General features: G+C 42.8%; 1 protein-coding gene across 1 annotated transcript in view; it reads right to left on the minus strand.

The window, feature by feature from the left end:
* Positions 1 to 18,352, minus strand: part of OXCT1 (3-oxoacid CoA-transferase 1) — an 81,517-nt gene that overhangs the window by 3,007 nt on the left and 60,158 nt on the right. Inside the window, exon 14 of the mRNA XM_056545961.1 lies at positions 11,933 to 12,022. Within this exon, the coding sequence (XP_056401936.1) occupies positions 11,933 to 12,022 (90 nt within the window). The remainder of the gene's footprint in view (positions 1 to 11,932; positions 12,023 to 18,352) is intronic.

Below are 18,352 nucleotides of genomic sequence, written 5' to 3' on the forward strand. Positions count from 1 at the left end.
ATCCAGTCTAGACAATGCTCTGTGAGCTAAACACCCTGGACTCCAGACTGATACATTGTACATAGCTAGTCCTGATCTCAGCTGAGAAGGGGAGACAATTGTATCCAGTCTAGGCTGTTTAGCTCACAGAGCATTGTCTAGACTCCAGACTGATACATAGCTAGTCCTATTAGCTGAGAAGTGAATGTTGTGTGCTATGTATCAGTTTGGAGTCTAGACAATGCTGTGTGAGCTAAACAGCCTAGACTGGATACAATTGTCTCCACTTCTAAGCTGAGAGCAGGACTAGCTATGTACAATGTATCAGTCTGGAGTCCAGGATGTTTAGCTCACAGAGCATTGTCTAGACTGGATACAATTGTCTCCACTTCTCAGCTGAGAGCAGGACTAGCTATGTACAATGTATCAGTCTGGAGTCCAGGATGTTTAGCTCACAGAGCATTGTCTAGACTGGATACAATTGTCTCCACTTCTCAGCTGAGAGCAGGACTAGCTATGTACAATGTATCAGTCTGGAGTCCAGGATGTTTAGCTCACAGAGCATTGTCTAGACTGGATACAATTGTCTCCACTTCTCAGCTGAGAGCAGGACTAGCTATGTACAATGTATCAGTCTGGAGTCCAGGATGTTTAGCTCACAGAGCATTGTCTAGACTGGATACAATTGTCTCCACTTCTCAGCTGAGAGCAGGACTAGTTATGTACAATGTATCAGTCTGGAGTCCAGGACGTTTAGCTCACAGAGTATTTTCTTAAGAGCCTGGAGCGCACACATACATTGTGACCTGCCCACATCTCTGCTCGTTCGGTACAAAGCATTGTATCCTAGGGATGTGCCAGCAATACCAACACTGTGGAACCCATGAAAACCGGGATAACACGGACGGACAAACTTAACCCTCCTACAGCAGATATTCTTCGGTCTGACTATATGTAACTTCATCTATAGCACTTTTTGGATCCTGTAATAAAAAACCAATGTTCTTGACCTTCATCACATTGCTGCTATTTACGGAGCTCCTGTCCGATCGATTATTCACAATTAGTCATAACTCACGGACTAGTTGTAATCTTACATTAAACACTGATTTGCGGGGGGGTTTGCGTAGAGGAGGGTCCTAAGTGGTATTGTAATAGACGGATGTCACTGTCATTACCCATAAAGTGACGATCAATAACTAATCTTCTCCCTCCTGAACAATTACCGGCCATCAATCACCAGGACAGAACACACAGCACCATATCTGCCACTTATTTATAGTGAGGCAAATGTATTGCACCGGGTTTGTTCTCTTTTGCAAGCACTCTTAACGCGGACCTGTCAGCAGGTTCTAGGGTAGACAAGGCTGTATAGGGCTTTTTACCCAAAATATATCCATACCCCTCAGTTTGTGCTGGAGGGGTCAGAGTTTAAAGGGGTACTCAGCTGCTAGTCATCTTAACCCCTACCAAAGGATAGGTGATAAGAGTCCGATCTTGGGGGTCCCGTTACTGCGGCAGTGGTTGTGACTTCACGGTCACGCCTCTCGTGGCATCACACCACGCCCCTCCATCCATGTCTATGGGAGGGGCATGTCGGTCAACACACCCCCTCCCATAGACATGAATGGAGGAGGCATGGTGTGACGTCACGATCACAGACCCTGACAAAATGTTCACAGCGCTAGAGCACTGGAGTAGCCCTTTAATAAGATATGCAGATTGGGCTTTGGAGCCCACTGGGCCTTCCCATAGGCTGGTACCTAACAAGGGAGAGGTGGGGAATACAGTACAGACTTTTGAATGCCAAGGGACGATCGACGCCCAGTGGACTCCAAAGCCTTATTTGCATACATCTGTAAACTGCGTATGCAAACTTTGTTAAACTTAATATATGTAGCAAGACACCATGAATAGCCATGAACAACTGCAGGATTGCAGCCATCGATCACCTTCTAAAGATAGTAGAAGATTTAATAGACAATATGGAGCGGACTAATGGTGTGCGAACGGCCCTTCCTTGATGCCAAACTAACACCATATCAAGGCATAAGACAGAAGTTGGACATTATAATAAACTATCTTTCTGACAGACTTTTTTTGGTAGGATGACCCCTTCTTCAGGTCCACATCCACCAAGATGAAACATGGTTGGGTCTTTCAGCATGACAATGATCCCAAACCCCCCGCCCCCACCCCTGGCAACAAAGCATTTCAAGGTCCTGGAGTGGCCTAGCCAGTCTCCAGCTCTCAACTCCATAGAAAACCTTTGGAGGGAGTTGAAAGTCCGTGTTGTCCGGCGACAGCCCCATAACATCACTGCTCTAGAGGAGATCTGCATGGAGAAATGTGCCAAAATACCAGCAGTGTGTGAAAACCTTGTGAAGACTTACAGAAAACATTTGACCTCTGTCATGGTCAACAAAGGGTATATAACAAAGTATTGAGATTAACTTTTTATTGACCAAATACTTATTTCCCACCATAATTTGCAAATAAATGCTTTAAAAAAAATATAAAATAAGAAAATGTGATTTTATGGATTTTTTTTCTAATTATGTCTCTCATAGTTGAGGTATACCTATGATGGAAATGACAGGCCTCTGATCTCTAAGTGGGAGAACATACACAATTGGTGGCTGACTAAATACTTTTTTGCACTATATAAAAAAGGACATTAAAACCACATTTTTATTTGGTGAACTTGGAGCATTTCTTTTATTTTCTACCTTATGGATAGGAAGAGAACAGTTAATTTACTAGACTTTTAGGGGTAAAAGCATGATGAACTCTGGTGTAAAGCGCATTATACAAGATCGTGTTCTTTCCCCGACTCTGCTGGACGCGGTCTACAGAGAAGGAGATGAGGATCCTAACCCCCCGTCACCGGGCTGCTTACCTAGCAAAATGCGAGCTGATTAAGGTCGTGAACAGCGGGCCCTCCGGCACGAAAAGTTAAATATGGAATGCACCAGAAAAGAATGCTGCCGAGTACACAGCAATACAATGACTCCATTCTACCAGGTTCTTTTCTGTCACATATCGCCTTAAACCAGATTATGGCAAGCAGAGAAACAAGACAGGCATCCGGAAAATGAGCCGTTCCCATAGCAACAGCAGCAGCTCTGCCTAAATAACACATCCATCTCAGTTTAGTCGTTCAAGCATTATCCATTAAATAGGGGAAAACCTTCACGTTTAATGTTCAGATCCAGGATTATTTCCCTCAAAGCAGTTCGACACCAATTCCACCTTAAAGGGGTACTCCGGTGGAAAACTTTTTTTTTTAAATCAACTGGTGACAGAAAGTTAAACAGATTTGTCAATTACTTCTATTAAAAAATCTTAATCCTTCCAGTACTTATTAGCTGCTGAATACTACAGAGGAAATGATTTTCCTTTTTGGAACACAGAGCTCTCTGCTGACATGACCACAGGGCTCTCTGCTGACACCTCTGTCCATTTTAAGAACTGTCCAGAGTAGGAGAAAATCCCCGTAGTAAACATATGCTGCTCTGGACAGTTCCTAAAATGGACAGAGATGTCAGCAGAGAGCACTGTGCTCATGATGTCAGAAGAGAGCTCTGTGTTCCAAAAATAAAATAATTTCCTCTGTAGTATTCAACAGCTAATAAGTACTGGAACTATTTTAATAGAAGTCATTTTACAAATCTGTTTAACTTTCTGGCACCAGTTGATTAAAAAAAAAATAAAAAAAAGTTTTCCACCGGAGTACCCCTTTAAAATACCTGCACTGATTAAACTGGTGCCACCTTAAAGCCACAGACCTCAGGGGAGGTTGGTGTTACCCATTATGTAAATTTGTCTTAAGTCCTGCAATTTCCTAATTTAACTTTAAATCCTGCTTGTTAGTGAATGGAAACAAATGGGCACTCCTAGAGGAACAAAAAATCAACTGGTGCCAGAAAGTTAGAGCTGTACTCCGGTGAAAAACTATATATTTTTTTAAATCAACTGGTGCCAGAACGTTAAACAGATTTGAAAATTACTTCTATTTAAAAATCTTAATCCTTCCAGTACTTAGATGCTGTATGCTCCAGAGGAAGTTGTGTAGTCCTTTCCGGTCTGACCACAGTGCTCTCAGCTGCCACCTCCCATAGTCAACCTCTCCTGCTCTGGATAGTTCATTCTCGGGCACCTTTGTTAGGCTGGGTTCACACCACGTTTTTCAAATACGGTTACCGTATACGGTTTTCCGCTAAAAAAAAAAACTTATGGCAAAAACCACATACAACCGTATGACTCCAAATACGGTTTCAGAGTGTATGTACGGTTCTCTCCGTTTGCATCCATTTTCGCCAACGGTTTTGCTATTTTGTTGGAATTAGTTTTCATCAATTTAATAAAGTTACTATTGTTCTATTGAAATTCCTTCTGCGCATGTGTCAACTCCAAAAATGGATTAGAAAAACCGTGTGCAACCGTATTCTGAAATTCTGTGTACGGTTCTCATAGACAACAATGTTAAAAGAACCGCATACGGTTCGCATACGGTTTTCCAACCGGAGGCAAAAACGTGGTAGACAGCGTTTTTTCCTACGGTTGAAAAATCGGCAAAACCGTATCCGAGGCAAAACGGATGCAACCGTACACAACATTTGGAATACGGTTTACAATACATTCTCTATGCATACGGTTTCGGATACGGTCGTATACATTTTTTGCGGAAAACCGTATATGGTTACCGTATTTGAAAATCTTCGTGTGAACCCAGCCTTAGCAAGACAGGGACCAGGTGGGTTTTCAACAGGTTTAAAGAGTCCTATAGAGATGGGCGTCTGACCCGGGGGATCAGTGAAGGACTCATAACTGCTTTTAAGCTAAGGCTACATGGAGACCTGCAAAACATGAAGATGGCTATGATGCACTGCGACCTCACATTTCACGACAGTCAATGTGATCACAATGGGACTTGCTACTGAAATAAAGTTGCATAAAGCAAGTCGCACAAATATTGCGGCTTTGTGACTGATGCAATTTGCTGCCAAACACATTGTCATGTAGCCCTAGCCTTATTTTATGTGAGATTCTGAGCAATAAAAATAAATAAATAAAAATGGAGTACCCACACTACCCCTTTAAGCACTAAGAATATGTGGTGGCTAAAGGGGTGGTGTGTGTATGGTGTACTGACCGGTTGTGGCGACTGGAATAGAGCTTGGGACGCCAGGGTAGTGTTAACCTCCACAGACCAAGGATAAGCAGCTTCCTAGGCCAAGCTCATGGGCAATAAAGACCACAGATGCACAGTTACAGAAACTACTTTTAGGGTGCATTCCCACGTGGCGTATTTTGCTGCGTATTTGCTGCGTATTTGGTGCTGCGTATTTTCCTACCCATTGACTTCAACAGGGAAAATAAAATACGCAGCAGCAAATACGCCGTGTGGGAACGTACCCTTACTGAACATCCTTGCAGGGAGATGTTCCAGTCCATGCGGTATAACCGCAAACTTTGGTAGTGCAATAAATGGGGTAAGGTAGCATAGGATGTTACTTTAAATCACTGGGCACTCTGTCGTCATAGCTACACCATAACAATTCCCAAAGAGCACCTGTCACCAAATAAAACTTTTAATATAGTGTTCCTTGTGTAATTAGCAGACACTTTCCCATTCATTTGCTTTTAAAATCATAAACATACATTTTAAACATATTTAATAGAAAAAACATCCACTCTGCTCTGTTCTGTTCCCTGCCACAATTAATACAATGGTCTCCTGCCAGGCTGGGAGGAGACCAAACTCAAGCTTAGTGTAGAGTAGCACTTCCTATAAATTGAGCGACAGCTGCACAGAGCCTCACTGAAACATGCATAGAGCCTTACTGAAAAGCTGCACAGTTTGAGGTCTTCTACTTCTCACAGTGCGGAAGTGGCCCCCCCAGCAGGCTTCAGTGCTGGGATTATTTTTTTAACCCCTTAAGGACCCATGATTTTTTTTTTTTTTTAAATGGGAAAACGTAATTCTTTCAATTATGCACTTAAAAATCCATACGATGGCTTATTTTTTGCACCACCAATTCTACTTTGTAATAACATCAGTCATTTTACCCAAAAATCTACAGAGAAGTGGAAAAACAAATCATTGAGCGACAAAATTGAAGTGAAAAAAAAACAAAACACCGTTTTGGGGGCTTCCGTTTCTACGCAGTAAATTTTTTGGGTAAAAATGACACCATTTCTTTATTCTGTAGGTCCATACGATTAAAAGGATATCCTACTTATATAGGTTTGATTTTGTCGCACTTTGGGAAAAAAAAAAATCATAACTACATGCAGGAAAATGTATACGTTTAAAATTGGCATTTTCTGACCCCTATAACAATTTTTCCGCGTACGGGCCGGTATGAAGGCTAATTTTTTGCGCCGTGATCTGAAGTTTTTATCGGTACCATTTTTGTATTGATCGAACATTGATTGCTTTTTATTTATTTTTTCATGATATAAAAAGTGACCAAAAATACACAATTTTGGACTTTGGAACTTTTTCGCACGTACGCCATTGACCGTGCGGTTTATTTAATATATTTTTATAATTCGGACATTTCCACACGTGGCGATGCCACGTATTTATTTTTATTTACAGTTTTTTTTTTATTTAAATGGGAAAAGGGGGGTGATTCAAACTGTGCACTGAGCAGTAATTCGGTGATCGGACACACAGGAGGAAGGTAGGGGCCCTCCTTGTGTCCTCCAGCTGTTCGGGACACCGATTTAGCTGCGGCAGTCCTGAACAGCCCACTGAGCTAGCCGGGAGCAGTTTACTTTCACTTTAGATGCGGCGATCAACTTTGAACACCGTATCTAATGGGTTAATAGCGTGATCAGAGTCCTGCGCTATTAACCACGGGTCCCGCCCGTTAGAGGCCGGGCCCGACCTGCTGGCCCCGCATTATAGAAAGGGAGCAGACTCAGGGCGTACAGGTACGCCCTGCGCCCTTAAGGGGTTCAGGGTGGGAGGAGTGTTAGGAGTAGTTAGGGAACAGCCTGAGTTAGTTTAAAAAAGTTTATTTGGTGACCGGTACTTTTTAAACTTGGCCTAGTTGGACTTTAGTCTGACTTGGGAGACCACAGACTTTGGGTACTTCACGCTAGATCCACAGAATTACTTTACCGCCAGGGGTGAGCTTTGAAAGCCTCCGGCAGCTCCCGTCCATGAGACACTCGCTACCCTTGACTTGCACTATGGGGCCTTTTTGGCTGTAATGCAGCTCAAACTCGCCCGCCCATGTGAATGTACCCTTCAGTACCACGCACACTATAGATTTTGTAGAGCAGAAGCCCGGAGCAGCAAAGTGCCATTGCTGTCAATGGGATTCTGCTGCACCGTGGACACTACAGGATTCCAGTGGAGGAGGTTTCCTCCACAAAAATGAACAAGTTCGTTTATTTAGTGGAATTCTTAAGGAAAAATTATTATTTTTTTTTTTTTATCTGAAGGCTGGAGTACCCCTTTAATTGCAAATTGTACAGGATTAGATATGCATGCCTGTTTTCTTCCACAGGTTGTTTTACAGCTCAACTCTATTGAAGTTTAGAAGAGTTACCACATACAAGGAATATGCAGCACTGTTTTTTGGACAATCTTATTAAAGGGGTACTCTGCTGCTCAGCGTTTTGGACAAACTGTTCTGAACGCTGGAGCCGGGAGCTTGTGAAGTCATAGCCCCGCCCCCTCATGACGCCACGCCCCCTTTAATGCAAGTCTATGGGAAGGGGCGTGACAGCTGTCACGCCCCCTCCCATAGACTTGCATTAAAGGGGAGGGGCATGACGTCATGAGGGGGCAGGGCTATGATATCACGAGCTCTCCACGGAGCAGCAGAGTACCCCTTTAAGGTAAAATCTCCATAGCTAAGGGAACTAGCTGAACAACAGGGACAGCATTCAACATGACGTCACTATAGAAGGACCAACTCTGTGTGGAGCCGGGTATATAATCGACTTTCAGCTCTGAAAAGCCTGATTTTACAACGGACGTCATTTTGGGATTAATATTGGAAATCTTACATTAAGGACTCCTAGCAACTAGTCATGAAAGGGCAACAATTTTAGACCCGGAGGAATCCTGCGTCCCTAATATACTGCTATATAAAGAGCGGATCTTGTGGACAAGAGAAGCAAAGCTGCAGCACTAACTACAGGCGGCAGAGAGGGAACAGCGTGTTCTCCTTCGCCAGTGCAAATCAATGATACGCAATATTTACAGCATTAGCATCTGAAAAGAAGAGATTGCGGAGCTTTGTATGCGGCTGGAACGTGACAGCTGGAGACAGAAGACTGGGGTCATGTAACAACATAAGCTCTACCTAATGAGCCGAGCATTAAAAACATACAATTCTACCCAACTACACAAGGCACCAGCAGAGCGCCTCTCACCGAGCGGCTGACACTTCATTATGGAAACACACTGTAGCTGCTCAGGCTGCTAAATGAGTGGATACAGACTACAATGTTGGTTTACAATGAATTTGTGGTGTCCTGGTACAGGACCTTGTTCTGTCCCTTGTGTTAAGTCCCCTCAGCTAGAGTCCCTCCATCTACACAGGGCTCTCCTGCAGGGCTTGCCCCTTGGTTGCCTCATAATTGTATTTAAAGGTCTATTACTTAACCCCTTAAGGACTCAGGGTTTTTCCGTTTTTGCACTTTCGTTTTTTCCTCCTTACCTTTAAAAAATCATAACCCTTTCAATTTTCCACCTAAAAATCCATATTATGGCTTATTTTTTGCGTCGCCAATTCTACTTTGCAGTGACATTAGTCATTTTACACAAAAATGCACGGCGAAACGGAAAAAAAAATCATTGTGCGACAAAATCGAAAAAAAAATGCCATTTTGTAACTTTTGGGGGGTTCCGTTTCTACGCAGTGCATATTTCGGTAAAAATTACACCTTATTATTCTGTAGGTCCATACGGTTAAAATGATACCCTACTTATATAGGTTTGATTTTGTCGCACTTCTGGAAAAAATCATAACTACATGCAGGAAAATTTATACGTTTAAAAAGGTCATCTTCTGACCCCTATAACTTTTTTATTTTTCCACGTACAGGGCGGTATGATCTGAAGTTTTTATTGGTATGATTTTTGTTTTGATCTGACTTTTTGATCACTTTTTAATCATTTTTTAATGTTATAAAAAGTTACCAAAATACGTTTTTTGGACTTTGGAATTTTTTGCGCGTACGCCATTGACCGTACGGCTTAATTAATGATATATTTTTATAGTTCGGACATTTACGCACGCGGCGATACCACATATGTTTATTTATTTTTTTTTTACACTGTTTTATTTTTCTTATGGGAAAAGGGGGGTGATTCAAACTTTTATTAGGGAAGGGGTTAAATGACCTTTATTAACACTTTTTTTTACTTTTTTTTGCAGTGTTATAGGTCCCATAGGGACCTATAACACTGCACACACTGATCTCTCATCCTGATCACAGGCATGTATTAACACGCCTGTGATCAGCATTATCGGCGCTTGACTGCTCCTGCCTGGATCTCAGGCACGGAGCAGTCATTCGTCGATCGGACACCGAGGAGGCAGGTAAGAGCCCTCCCGATGTCCGATCAGCTGTTCGGGACGCCGCGATTTCACCGCGGCGGTCCCGAACAGCCCGACTGAGCAGCCGGGATACTTTCAGTTTCACTTTAGAAGCGGCGGTCAGCTTTGACCGCCGCTTCTAAAGGGTTAATACCGCACATCGCCGCGATCGGCGATATGAGGTATTAGCCGCGGGTCCCGGCCGTTGATTAGCGCCGGGACCCACGCGATATGATGCGGGATCGCGGCGCGATCCCGCTTCATATCGCGGGAGCCGGCGCAGGACGTAAATATACGTCCTGCATCGTTAAGGGGTTAAAGGTTGCCTCTCATCAAATAAACTTTTGATATATTTTAGATCAATGAATGTTGAATAACTTTCCAATAGCATGTTAATGAAAAATATGCTTCTTTCTATTGTATTTTTCCCGATCAGTCCTGTCAGCAAGCATTTCTGACTCATGCTGGAGTCCTAAACACTCAGAGTTGCCAGCCTGCTTTGTTCACAGCCAAACAGGCTGTGAACAAAGCAGGCTGGCAGCTCTGAGTGTTCTCCTTTGTGAACAAAGCAGACTGGCAGCTCGTAGTGTTTAGGACTCCAGCATGAGTCTGAAATGCTTGCTGCCAGGACTGGTAGGGAGACCCCTAGTGGTCATTTCTTCAAAGTGGAAAATTAAATAGAAAGAAGCATATTTTTTAATAACATGCAATTGTAAAGTTATTCTGCATACATTAATCTATAATATATCAAAAGTTTTTTTGATGAGAGGTACCCTTTAATGTATAGGTGAAATAAATTTATAGGACCTTCCCAGGTCATGTGATCTACCATTGTGAATGTACATATATTTAAGGACCTTCCTGGGTCATGTGATGTACCCAGAGTTCACAGGGTTCAGGACCGACAGGTTTGCTGACCAATAAGCTTGGTCCAAAAGGGCTGTAGTCTGTAAATTCTCTCTTGGTTCCTGCTCTTAGTTCTGGACTATCAAGCAAGCACAATCAGCATATCTTCAACCTCAATTCATCTAGGCCAAAGCCTAAAGAATCAGCAGCCACTAAAACCGTGAGTTATAAAGCTCAATCCTACAAATCCTGTGTGACTACTATTCCACTCAAATCTTATAATTAGTAGCACAGTAGCCTGCTTAAAGCTCATTACTACCAGTCCCAGCAAAGCCTGTGAGGAACCTGCATCACGGTTGCCTCAGGAGAAACTGTACAATTGTAAAGACTGTTACATAAAAGTTCAAGTAAAAGTTTCCAGATCTCAAATTCTGCTGTGGACATTCCGTTTTTTATCCGTGCCGTTTGTGGGTCGGTTGGCTGTATTTGGAAAAGATTGAGGGACTCCTAACTAAATTCCTAGTATGCAGTGTGCCCCACTGCCAAAGCATCTTTCTACATATGCCTTACTTAAAGGGGTACTCTGGTGCTCCAGTGTTCTGAACATTTTGTTCAGAACGCTCGGAGCCGGAGGCTGTGATCATGATTTCATGGCCACACCCCCTCGTGATGTCACGTCAAACCCACTCTATTCAGGTCCAAGTGAGGAGGCATGAAGGCGGACACGCCGCCTCCCGAAGACCTGAATGGAGGGGCCATGGTGTGACGTCACGAGGGAACGTGGCCGTGAAGTCCCGACCACTGGAGCAGGAACCTGGTATTTGTTTAGAATGCTGGATGCTGTGAGATCATGGGGGGCCTCAGCAGCAGGACCCTCCCGATCAGACATCATATCCCCTAAGATGTGTAGAAGCGGAGTACCTCTTTTACAGTAGACTTTTTTTAAATACAGGTATACTTTAGAGGGGGGGGCACTTCCGGCCTACTGTGGGGGGACGGGCACACTGCCAGCCTACTATGAGAGGGAGGGGGGGGGGGGGTTACATCTGCCGGAAACCTAATGTGGGGTTTTTCTGCTATCCACTCTACTATGGGGGCATTATTACAGTTTGGGGCATTATAGTTATTGGAAAAGTTCGCAGCCTAAATAGTTTTTCGCCTCCATGTTCTCCAGAGAGGAGTCGTAACTGGAAGATATCATGGCGTCTGAGCTGGAGGAGAAAAAGGAAAGTAACCGACTTTGATCAGAAAAGATATCACCTGCTATAACTGTATGTAATCTCATATTGTCTGTAGTGATAATGATGGGGGTTGTTGTCAGTCTTACAGTATAGGACGTCATCCTAAATTTAGGAGACAGAACGGGTTAGGGTGTGGCTGAGGGTGTGGTTAGGGGCATGGCTCGTCCCCCTTTGCTCTTAGCAAAAGTTAGGAGGTATGCGAATACTGAAGAGGACAGTGGGTTTTGTAAGCTGGATAATCTTCAGTTTAAATTAATAAATTAAAGAGAAAAAAAAAGGAAAAAGGAGGCCTCTTACCTTGGCAGAGTGCTCCATAGTCACAACCACTTTAGTTCCTGAACTAGAGACCAAGTCCATGGCACCTCCCATTCCTTTTACCATCTTGCCCTAAATTAAAAGGAGAAAAAAAAATACATATATATTATACACAGGGAACACTTACACAACACAATGTAACTCCAGGTCAATGACACTTCTGTGAAATCACACTGTCCACTCAGGAAGCAACACTGATTGACAATCAATTTCACATGCTGTTGTGCAAATGGAACAGACAACAGGTGGAAATTATAGGCAATTAGCAAGAAACCCCCCAATAAAAGGAGTGGTCTGCACAGACCACTTATCAGTTCCTATGCTTCCTGGCTGATATTTTGGTCACTTTTTAATGCTGGCAGTGCTTTCACTCTAGTGGTAGCATGAGACGGAGTCTACAACCCACACAAATGAGCATGTGTCCACTCAAACTGTCAGAAACCGACTCCATGAGGGTGGTACGAGGGCCATATGTCCACAGGTGGGGGTTGTGCTTACAGCCCAACACCGTGCAGGATGTTTGGCATTTGCCAGAGAACACCAAGATTGGCAAATTCACCACTGGCATACTGTGCTCTTTACAGATGGAAGCAGGTTTACACTGAGCACATGTGACAGCCATGACATTGTGGAGACTCCATGGAGAACGTTCTGCTGCCTGCAACATCCTCTAGTATGACCAGTTTGGCGGAGGGTCAGTAATGGTGTGGGGTGGCATTTCTTTGGGGGGCCGCACAGCCCTCCATGTGCCTGCCAGAGGTAGCCTGACTGCCATTAGGTACCGAGATGAGATCCCCAGACCCCTTGTGAGACCATATGCTGGTGCGGTTGGCTCTGGGTTCTGCCTAATGCAAGGCAATGCTAGACCTGTTGGGCTGGAGTCTGTCAGCAGTTCCTGCAAGAGGAAGGCATTGATGCTATGGACTGGCCCGACCGTTCCCCAGACCTGTATCCGATTGAGCACATCTGGGACATCATGTCTCGCTTCATGCACCACAGACTGTCCAGGAGTTGGTGGATGCTTTAGTCCAGGTCTGGGAGGACATCCCTCAGGAGACCATCCTCCACCTCATCAGGAGCATGCCCAGGCATTGTAGGGAGGTCATACGGGCACGTGGAGGCCACACACACTACTGAGCCTCATTGTGACTTGTATTAAGGACATTATATAAAGTTGGATCAGCCTGTAGTGGGGTTTTCCACTGTGATTTTGAGTGTGACTCCATATCCAGACCTCCATGGGTTGATACATTTGATTTCCATTGATAATCTTTGTGTGATTTTGTTGTCAGCACAATCAACTATGTAAAGACCAAAGTATTTCATACGATTAGTTCATTCATTCAGATCTAGGATGTGTTATCTTAGTGTTCCCTTTATTTTTATTAAGCCGCTTGTGTATATAATAATGCATTTTGTTTGCATATATATTATGTTGAAACATTTTAAACAGATTTTTGTTGTTGAATTTTACGTAAGTGTATTGTGTGGAAATTGTACAGTGATCCCTCAAGTTACGATATTAATTGGTTCTGGGACGACCATTGTATGTTGAAACCATTGTATGTTGAGACCAAAACTCTATGGAATCCTGGTAATTGGTTCTGAAGCCCCAAAATATCATCCAAAAATAGGAAAAAGTGAGAAAAAGTGGATAATTAATATAGATAAAGCAAGTTCTTACATATAAAAATAAGAAAGATCTGCTGGGAGCTGTAAATCACTGTATTTCAGTGTTTTCAAGCAGGGAGCCTCCAGCAGTTGCAAAACTATAACTCCCAGCTTGCCCGGACAGCCAAAGGCTGTCCGGGCATGCTGGGAGTTGTAGTTTTGTAACAGCGTGGGGCACCCTGCTTGAAAACACTGGTCTATGTAGAGGACCGGAGCTTCTTCAGGGTCCTGTACAGTACATGTAATATCCTAAAAAAGTAACATGGAGCCGCCCTTACCTGGTGTCCAAAAGGAGCAGCTAACCCTAGTACAGGTAAAGAGTACAGAACATGTAATACCTCCCTGTACTGTAGGGGGCGCTACAAGACACCAGTCAGTGCATACGCTTCAGTAATACAGGTGTTTTACCAGTAAATTGCCCATTCTGATTGGTCAGTTTTTCAGGCCATTGACACGTTTCGCAAATCTGGACTGTCTGTACATTGTATATTGAGTCTGGTTTCAAGTTACAATGGTCCAGAAAAGACCATTGTATGTTGAAACCATTGTATGTTGAGGCCATTGTAAGTTGAGGGATCACTGTATACTGAGACTTTTTTCTTGTTTTTTCTGTATGGCTACATGTGCCAGATTTCTAGTAGGGGTTTTGTGGACCTGAGGAGAGGTGTAGTGCTGCTTTTGTAAGAAATAAGTTGTTTCTCTATTCCTAGAAATTTGTCACATGTAGACTTCCCTATACAGAGAATGCCCAAAAAAATAAAAAAAATAATACTTAAAAAAAAAAAAAAAAAAAAAAAAAAAAAAAAGCTCTCTCTCTAGTGCTCTTCCCCATATCCATCCATCCATCCATCCATCCTTCTGCAGACATTGACAAAAAAAAAAAAAAAAAAAAAAAAAAAGCCCTATTCTTGTCAATTTGCACCATTTCCCTTTAGTTAAGGTGTTACAATGTTTCTACTCCACCACAACTCCGATAACTGTGACCTATTGCATATTATTTCAACGCTTTGGTTTGCGGTATTTTTGACAATGCACTTTGTACGCCTATTCTTGCAAATCCTGCAGCGGCGGCAGAGACCAACTAAGCCAAAGATCTGTCAGGCTCTCTTCATATCGGCATCAAGGTTACCACTTCTGTTCGGTCCCCAAAGCAGCCGCAGGATTTATAAATCCTGAATCCTTGGTGGACTCAGCAGAAAGCTATAGGATATTCTAGGACGATCTACATCAGAGATTTCAGCTCTGAATAAAGTCTGCACAAATCTTCAAAAACACAATAAATTAGATCCACGCATTTCCAGGAAGAGGCAACCATCCGTAGGGTCGTCTATAGAGAAGCAATCTAGACGGTAAATAATGTTCCTAATAAAATCCCTCTATAAGAAAAAGGGCCTGAGGGTCAGTCAGACAAGAAAAAGAACAACTCCGAAGCCGTAAGAGGGTCAGCGAGAACGCCGGACGCCCCCTGCACAATGAGCGCTGCCAGCATCAGGCATCAAAGGAGCTTTCTATGGAGGAGACAAGAGAAGCAATCAGAAATACAGGCCGGCGTCCATAACAAAGTCAGCAAGACAGAGATAATGAGCACACAATACCAAGAAGACAATTCCCTGAGCCCCGGGATCAACTAATCCTGCAGGGAAATAGACTAGAGGACAAGGACACGATGAAAAGGGCCAAGAGAGCAGTAAAGGTGCCCGATATATACACCTACTGTAGTATATACTGTCCAGAGGATGTGTCTATGACCATATTACTGCACCCACCATTACATTTCTTATTTTATACAGTATCTGATCTCTAATCTGTGGCAAAACTACAACTTCACATGACAATGAATAGTGAGTACAGCTCTGGAGTATAATACAGGATATAACTCAGGATCAGTACAGGATAAGTAATGTATGTACACAGTGACCTCACCAGCAGAATAGTGAGTGCTGCTCTGGAGTATAATACAGGATATAACTCAGGATCAGTGCAGGATAAGTAATGTAATGTATGTACACAGTGACCTCACCAGCAGAATAGGGAGTACAGCTCTGGAGTATAATACAGGATATTACTCAGGATCAGTGCAGGATAAGTAATGTAATGTATGTACACAGTGAGTCCACCAGCAGAATAGGGAGTACAGCTCTGGAGTATAATACAGGATATAACTCAGGATCAGTACAGGATAAGTAATGTATGTACACAGTGACCTCACCAGCAGAATAGTGAGTGCTGCTCTGGAGTATAATACAGGATATAACTCAGGATCAGAACAGGATAAGTAATGTAATGTATGTACACAGTGACCTCACCAGCAGAATAGTGAGTACAGCTCTGGAGTATAATACAGGATATAACTCAGGATCAGTACAGGATAAGTAATGTAATGTATGTACACAGTGACCTCACCAGCAGAATAGTGAGTACAGCTCTGGAGTATAATACAGGATATAACTCAGGATCAGTACAGGATAAGTAATGTAATGTATGTACACAGTGACCTCACCAGCAGAATAGTGAGTGCAGCTCTGGAGTATAATACAGGATATAACTCAGGATCAGTACAGGATAAGTAATGTAATGTATGTACACAGTGACCTCACCAGCAGAATAGTGAGTACAGCTCTGGAGTATAATACAGGATATAACTCAGGATCAGTACAGGATAAGTAATGTAATGTATGTACACAGTGACCTCACCAGCAGAATAGTGAGTGCAGCTCTGGAGTATAATACAGGATATAACTCAGGATCAGTACAGGATAAGTAATGTAATGTATTGTACACAGTGACCTCACCAGCAGAATAGTGAGTACAGCTCTGTTGTATAATACAGGATATAACTCAGGATCAGTACAGGATAAGTAATGTAATGTATGTACACAGTGACCTCACCAGCAGAATAGTGAGTACAGCTCTGGAGTATAATACAGGATATAACTCAGGATCAGTGCAGGATAAGTAATGTAATGTATGTACACAGTGACCTCACCAGCAGAATAGGGAGTACAGCTCTGGAGTATAATACAGGATATTACTCAGGATCAGTGCAGGATAAGTAATGTAATGTATGTACACAGTGAGTCCACCAGCAGAATAGGGAGTACAGCTCTGGAGTATAATACAGGATATAACTCAGGATCAGTACAGGATAAGTAATGTATGTACACAGTGACCTCACCAGCAGAATAGTGAGTGCTGCTCTGGAGTATAATACAGGATATAACTCAGGATCAGAACAGGATAAGTAATGTAATGTATGTACACAGTGACCTCACCAGCAGAATAGTGAGTACAGCTCTGGAGTATAATACAGGATATAACTCAGGATCAGTACAGGATAAGTAATGTAATGTATGTACACAGTGACCTCACCAGCAGAATAGTGAGTGCAGCTCTGGAGTATAATACAGGATATAACTCAGGATCAGTACAGGATAAGTAATGTATGTACACAGTGATCTCACCAGCAGAATAGTGAGTACAGCTCTGGAGTATAATACAGGATATAACTCAGGATCAGTACAGGATAAGTAATGTAATGTATGTACACAGTGACCTCACCAGCAGAATAGTGAGTGCAGCTCTGGAGTATAATACAGGATATAACTCAGGATCAGTACAGGATAAGTAATGTAATGTATTGTACACAGTGACCTCACCAGCAGAATAGTGAGTACAGCTCTGTTGTATAATACAGGATATAACTCAGGATCAGTACAGGATAAGTAATGTAATGTATGTACACAGTGACCTCACCAGCAGAATAGTGAGTACAGCTCTGGAGTATAATACAGGATATAACTCAGGATCAGTGCAGGATAAGTAATGTAATGTATGTACACAGTGACCTCACCAGCAGAATAGGGAGTACAGCTCTGGAGTATAATACAGGATATTACTCAGGATCAGTGCAGGATAAGTAATGTAATGTATGTACACAGTGAGTCCACCAGCAGAATAGGGAGTACAGCTCTGGAGTATAATACAGGATATAACTCAGGATCAGTACAGGATAAGTAATGTATGTACACAGTGACCTCACCAGCAGAATAGTGAGTGCTGCTCTGGAGTATAATACAGGATATAACTCAGGATCAGAACAGGATAAGTAATGTAATGTATGTACACAGTGACCTCACCAGCAGAATAGTGAGTACAGCTCTGGAGTATAATACAGGATATAACTCAGGATCAGTACAGGATAAGTAATGTAATGTATGTACACAGTGACCTCACCAGCAGAATAGTGAGTACAGCTCTGGAGTATAATACAGGATATAACTCAGGATCAGTACAGGATAAGTAATGTAATGTATGTACACAGTGACCTCACCAGCAGAATAGTGAGTGCAGCTCTGGAGTATAATACAGGATATAACTCAGGGGTCAGTGCAGGATAAGTAATGTAATGTATGTACACAGTGACCTCACCAGCAGAATAGTGAGTACAGCTCTGGAGTATAATACAGGATATAACTCAGGATCAGTACAGGATAAGTAATGTAATGTATGTACACAGTGACCTCACCAGCAGAATAGTGAGTACAGCTCTGGAGTATAATACAGGATATAACTCAGGATCAGTACAGGATAAGTAATGTAATGTATGTACACAGTGACCTCACCAGCAGAATAGTGAGTGCAGCTCTGGAGTATAATACAGGATATAACTCAGGGGTCAGTGCAGGATAAGTAATGTATCCTCTTCCCCTAAATTCCCCTAAATCCAGTGGA

The sequence above is a fragment of the Hyla sarda genome, chromosome 1 (genome assembly GCF_029499605.1).
Source record: "Hyla sarda isolate aHylSar1 chromosome 1, aHylSar1.hap1, whole genome shotgun sequence".
Classification (NCBI taxonomy): domain Eukaryota; kingdom Metazoa; phylum Chordata; class Amphibia; order Anura; family Hylidae; genus Hyla; species Hyla sarda.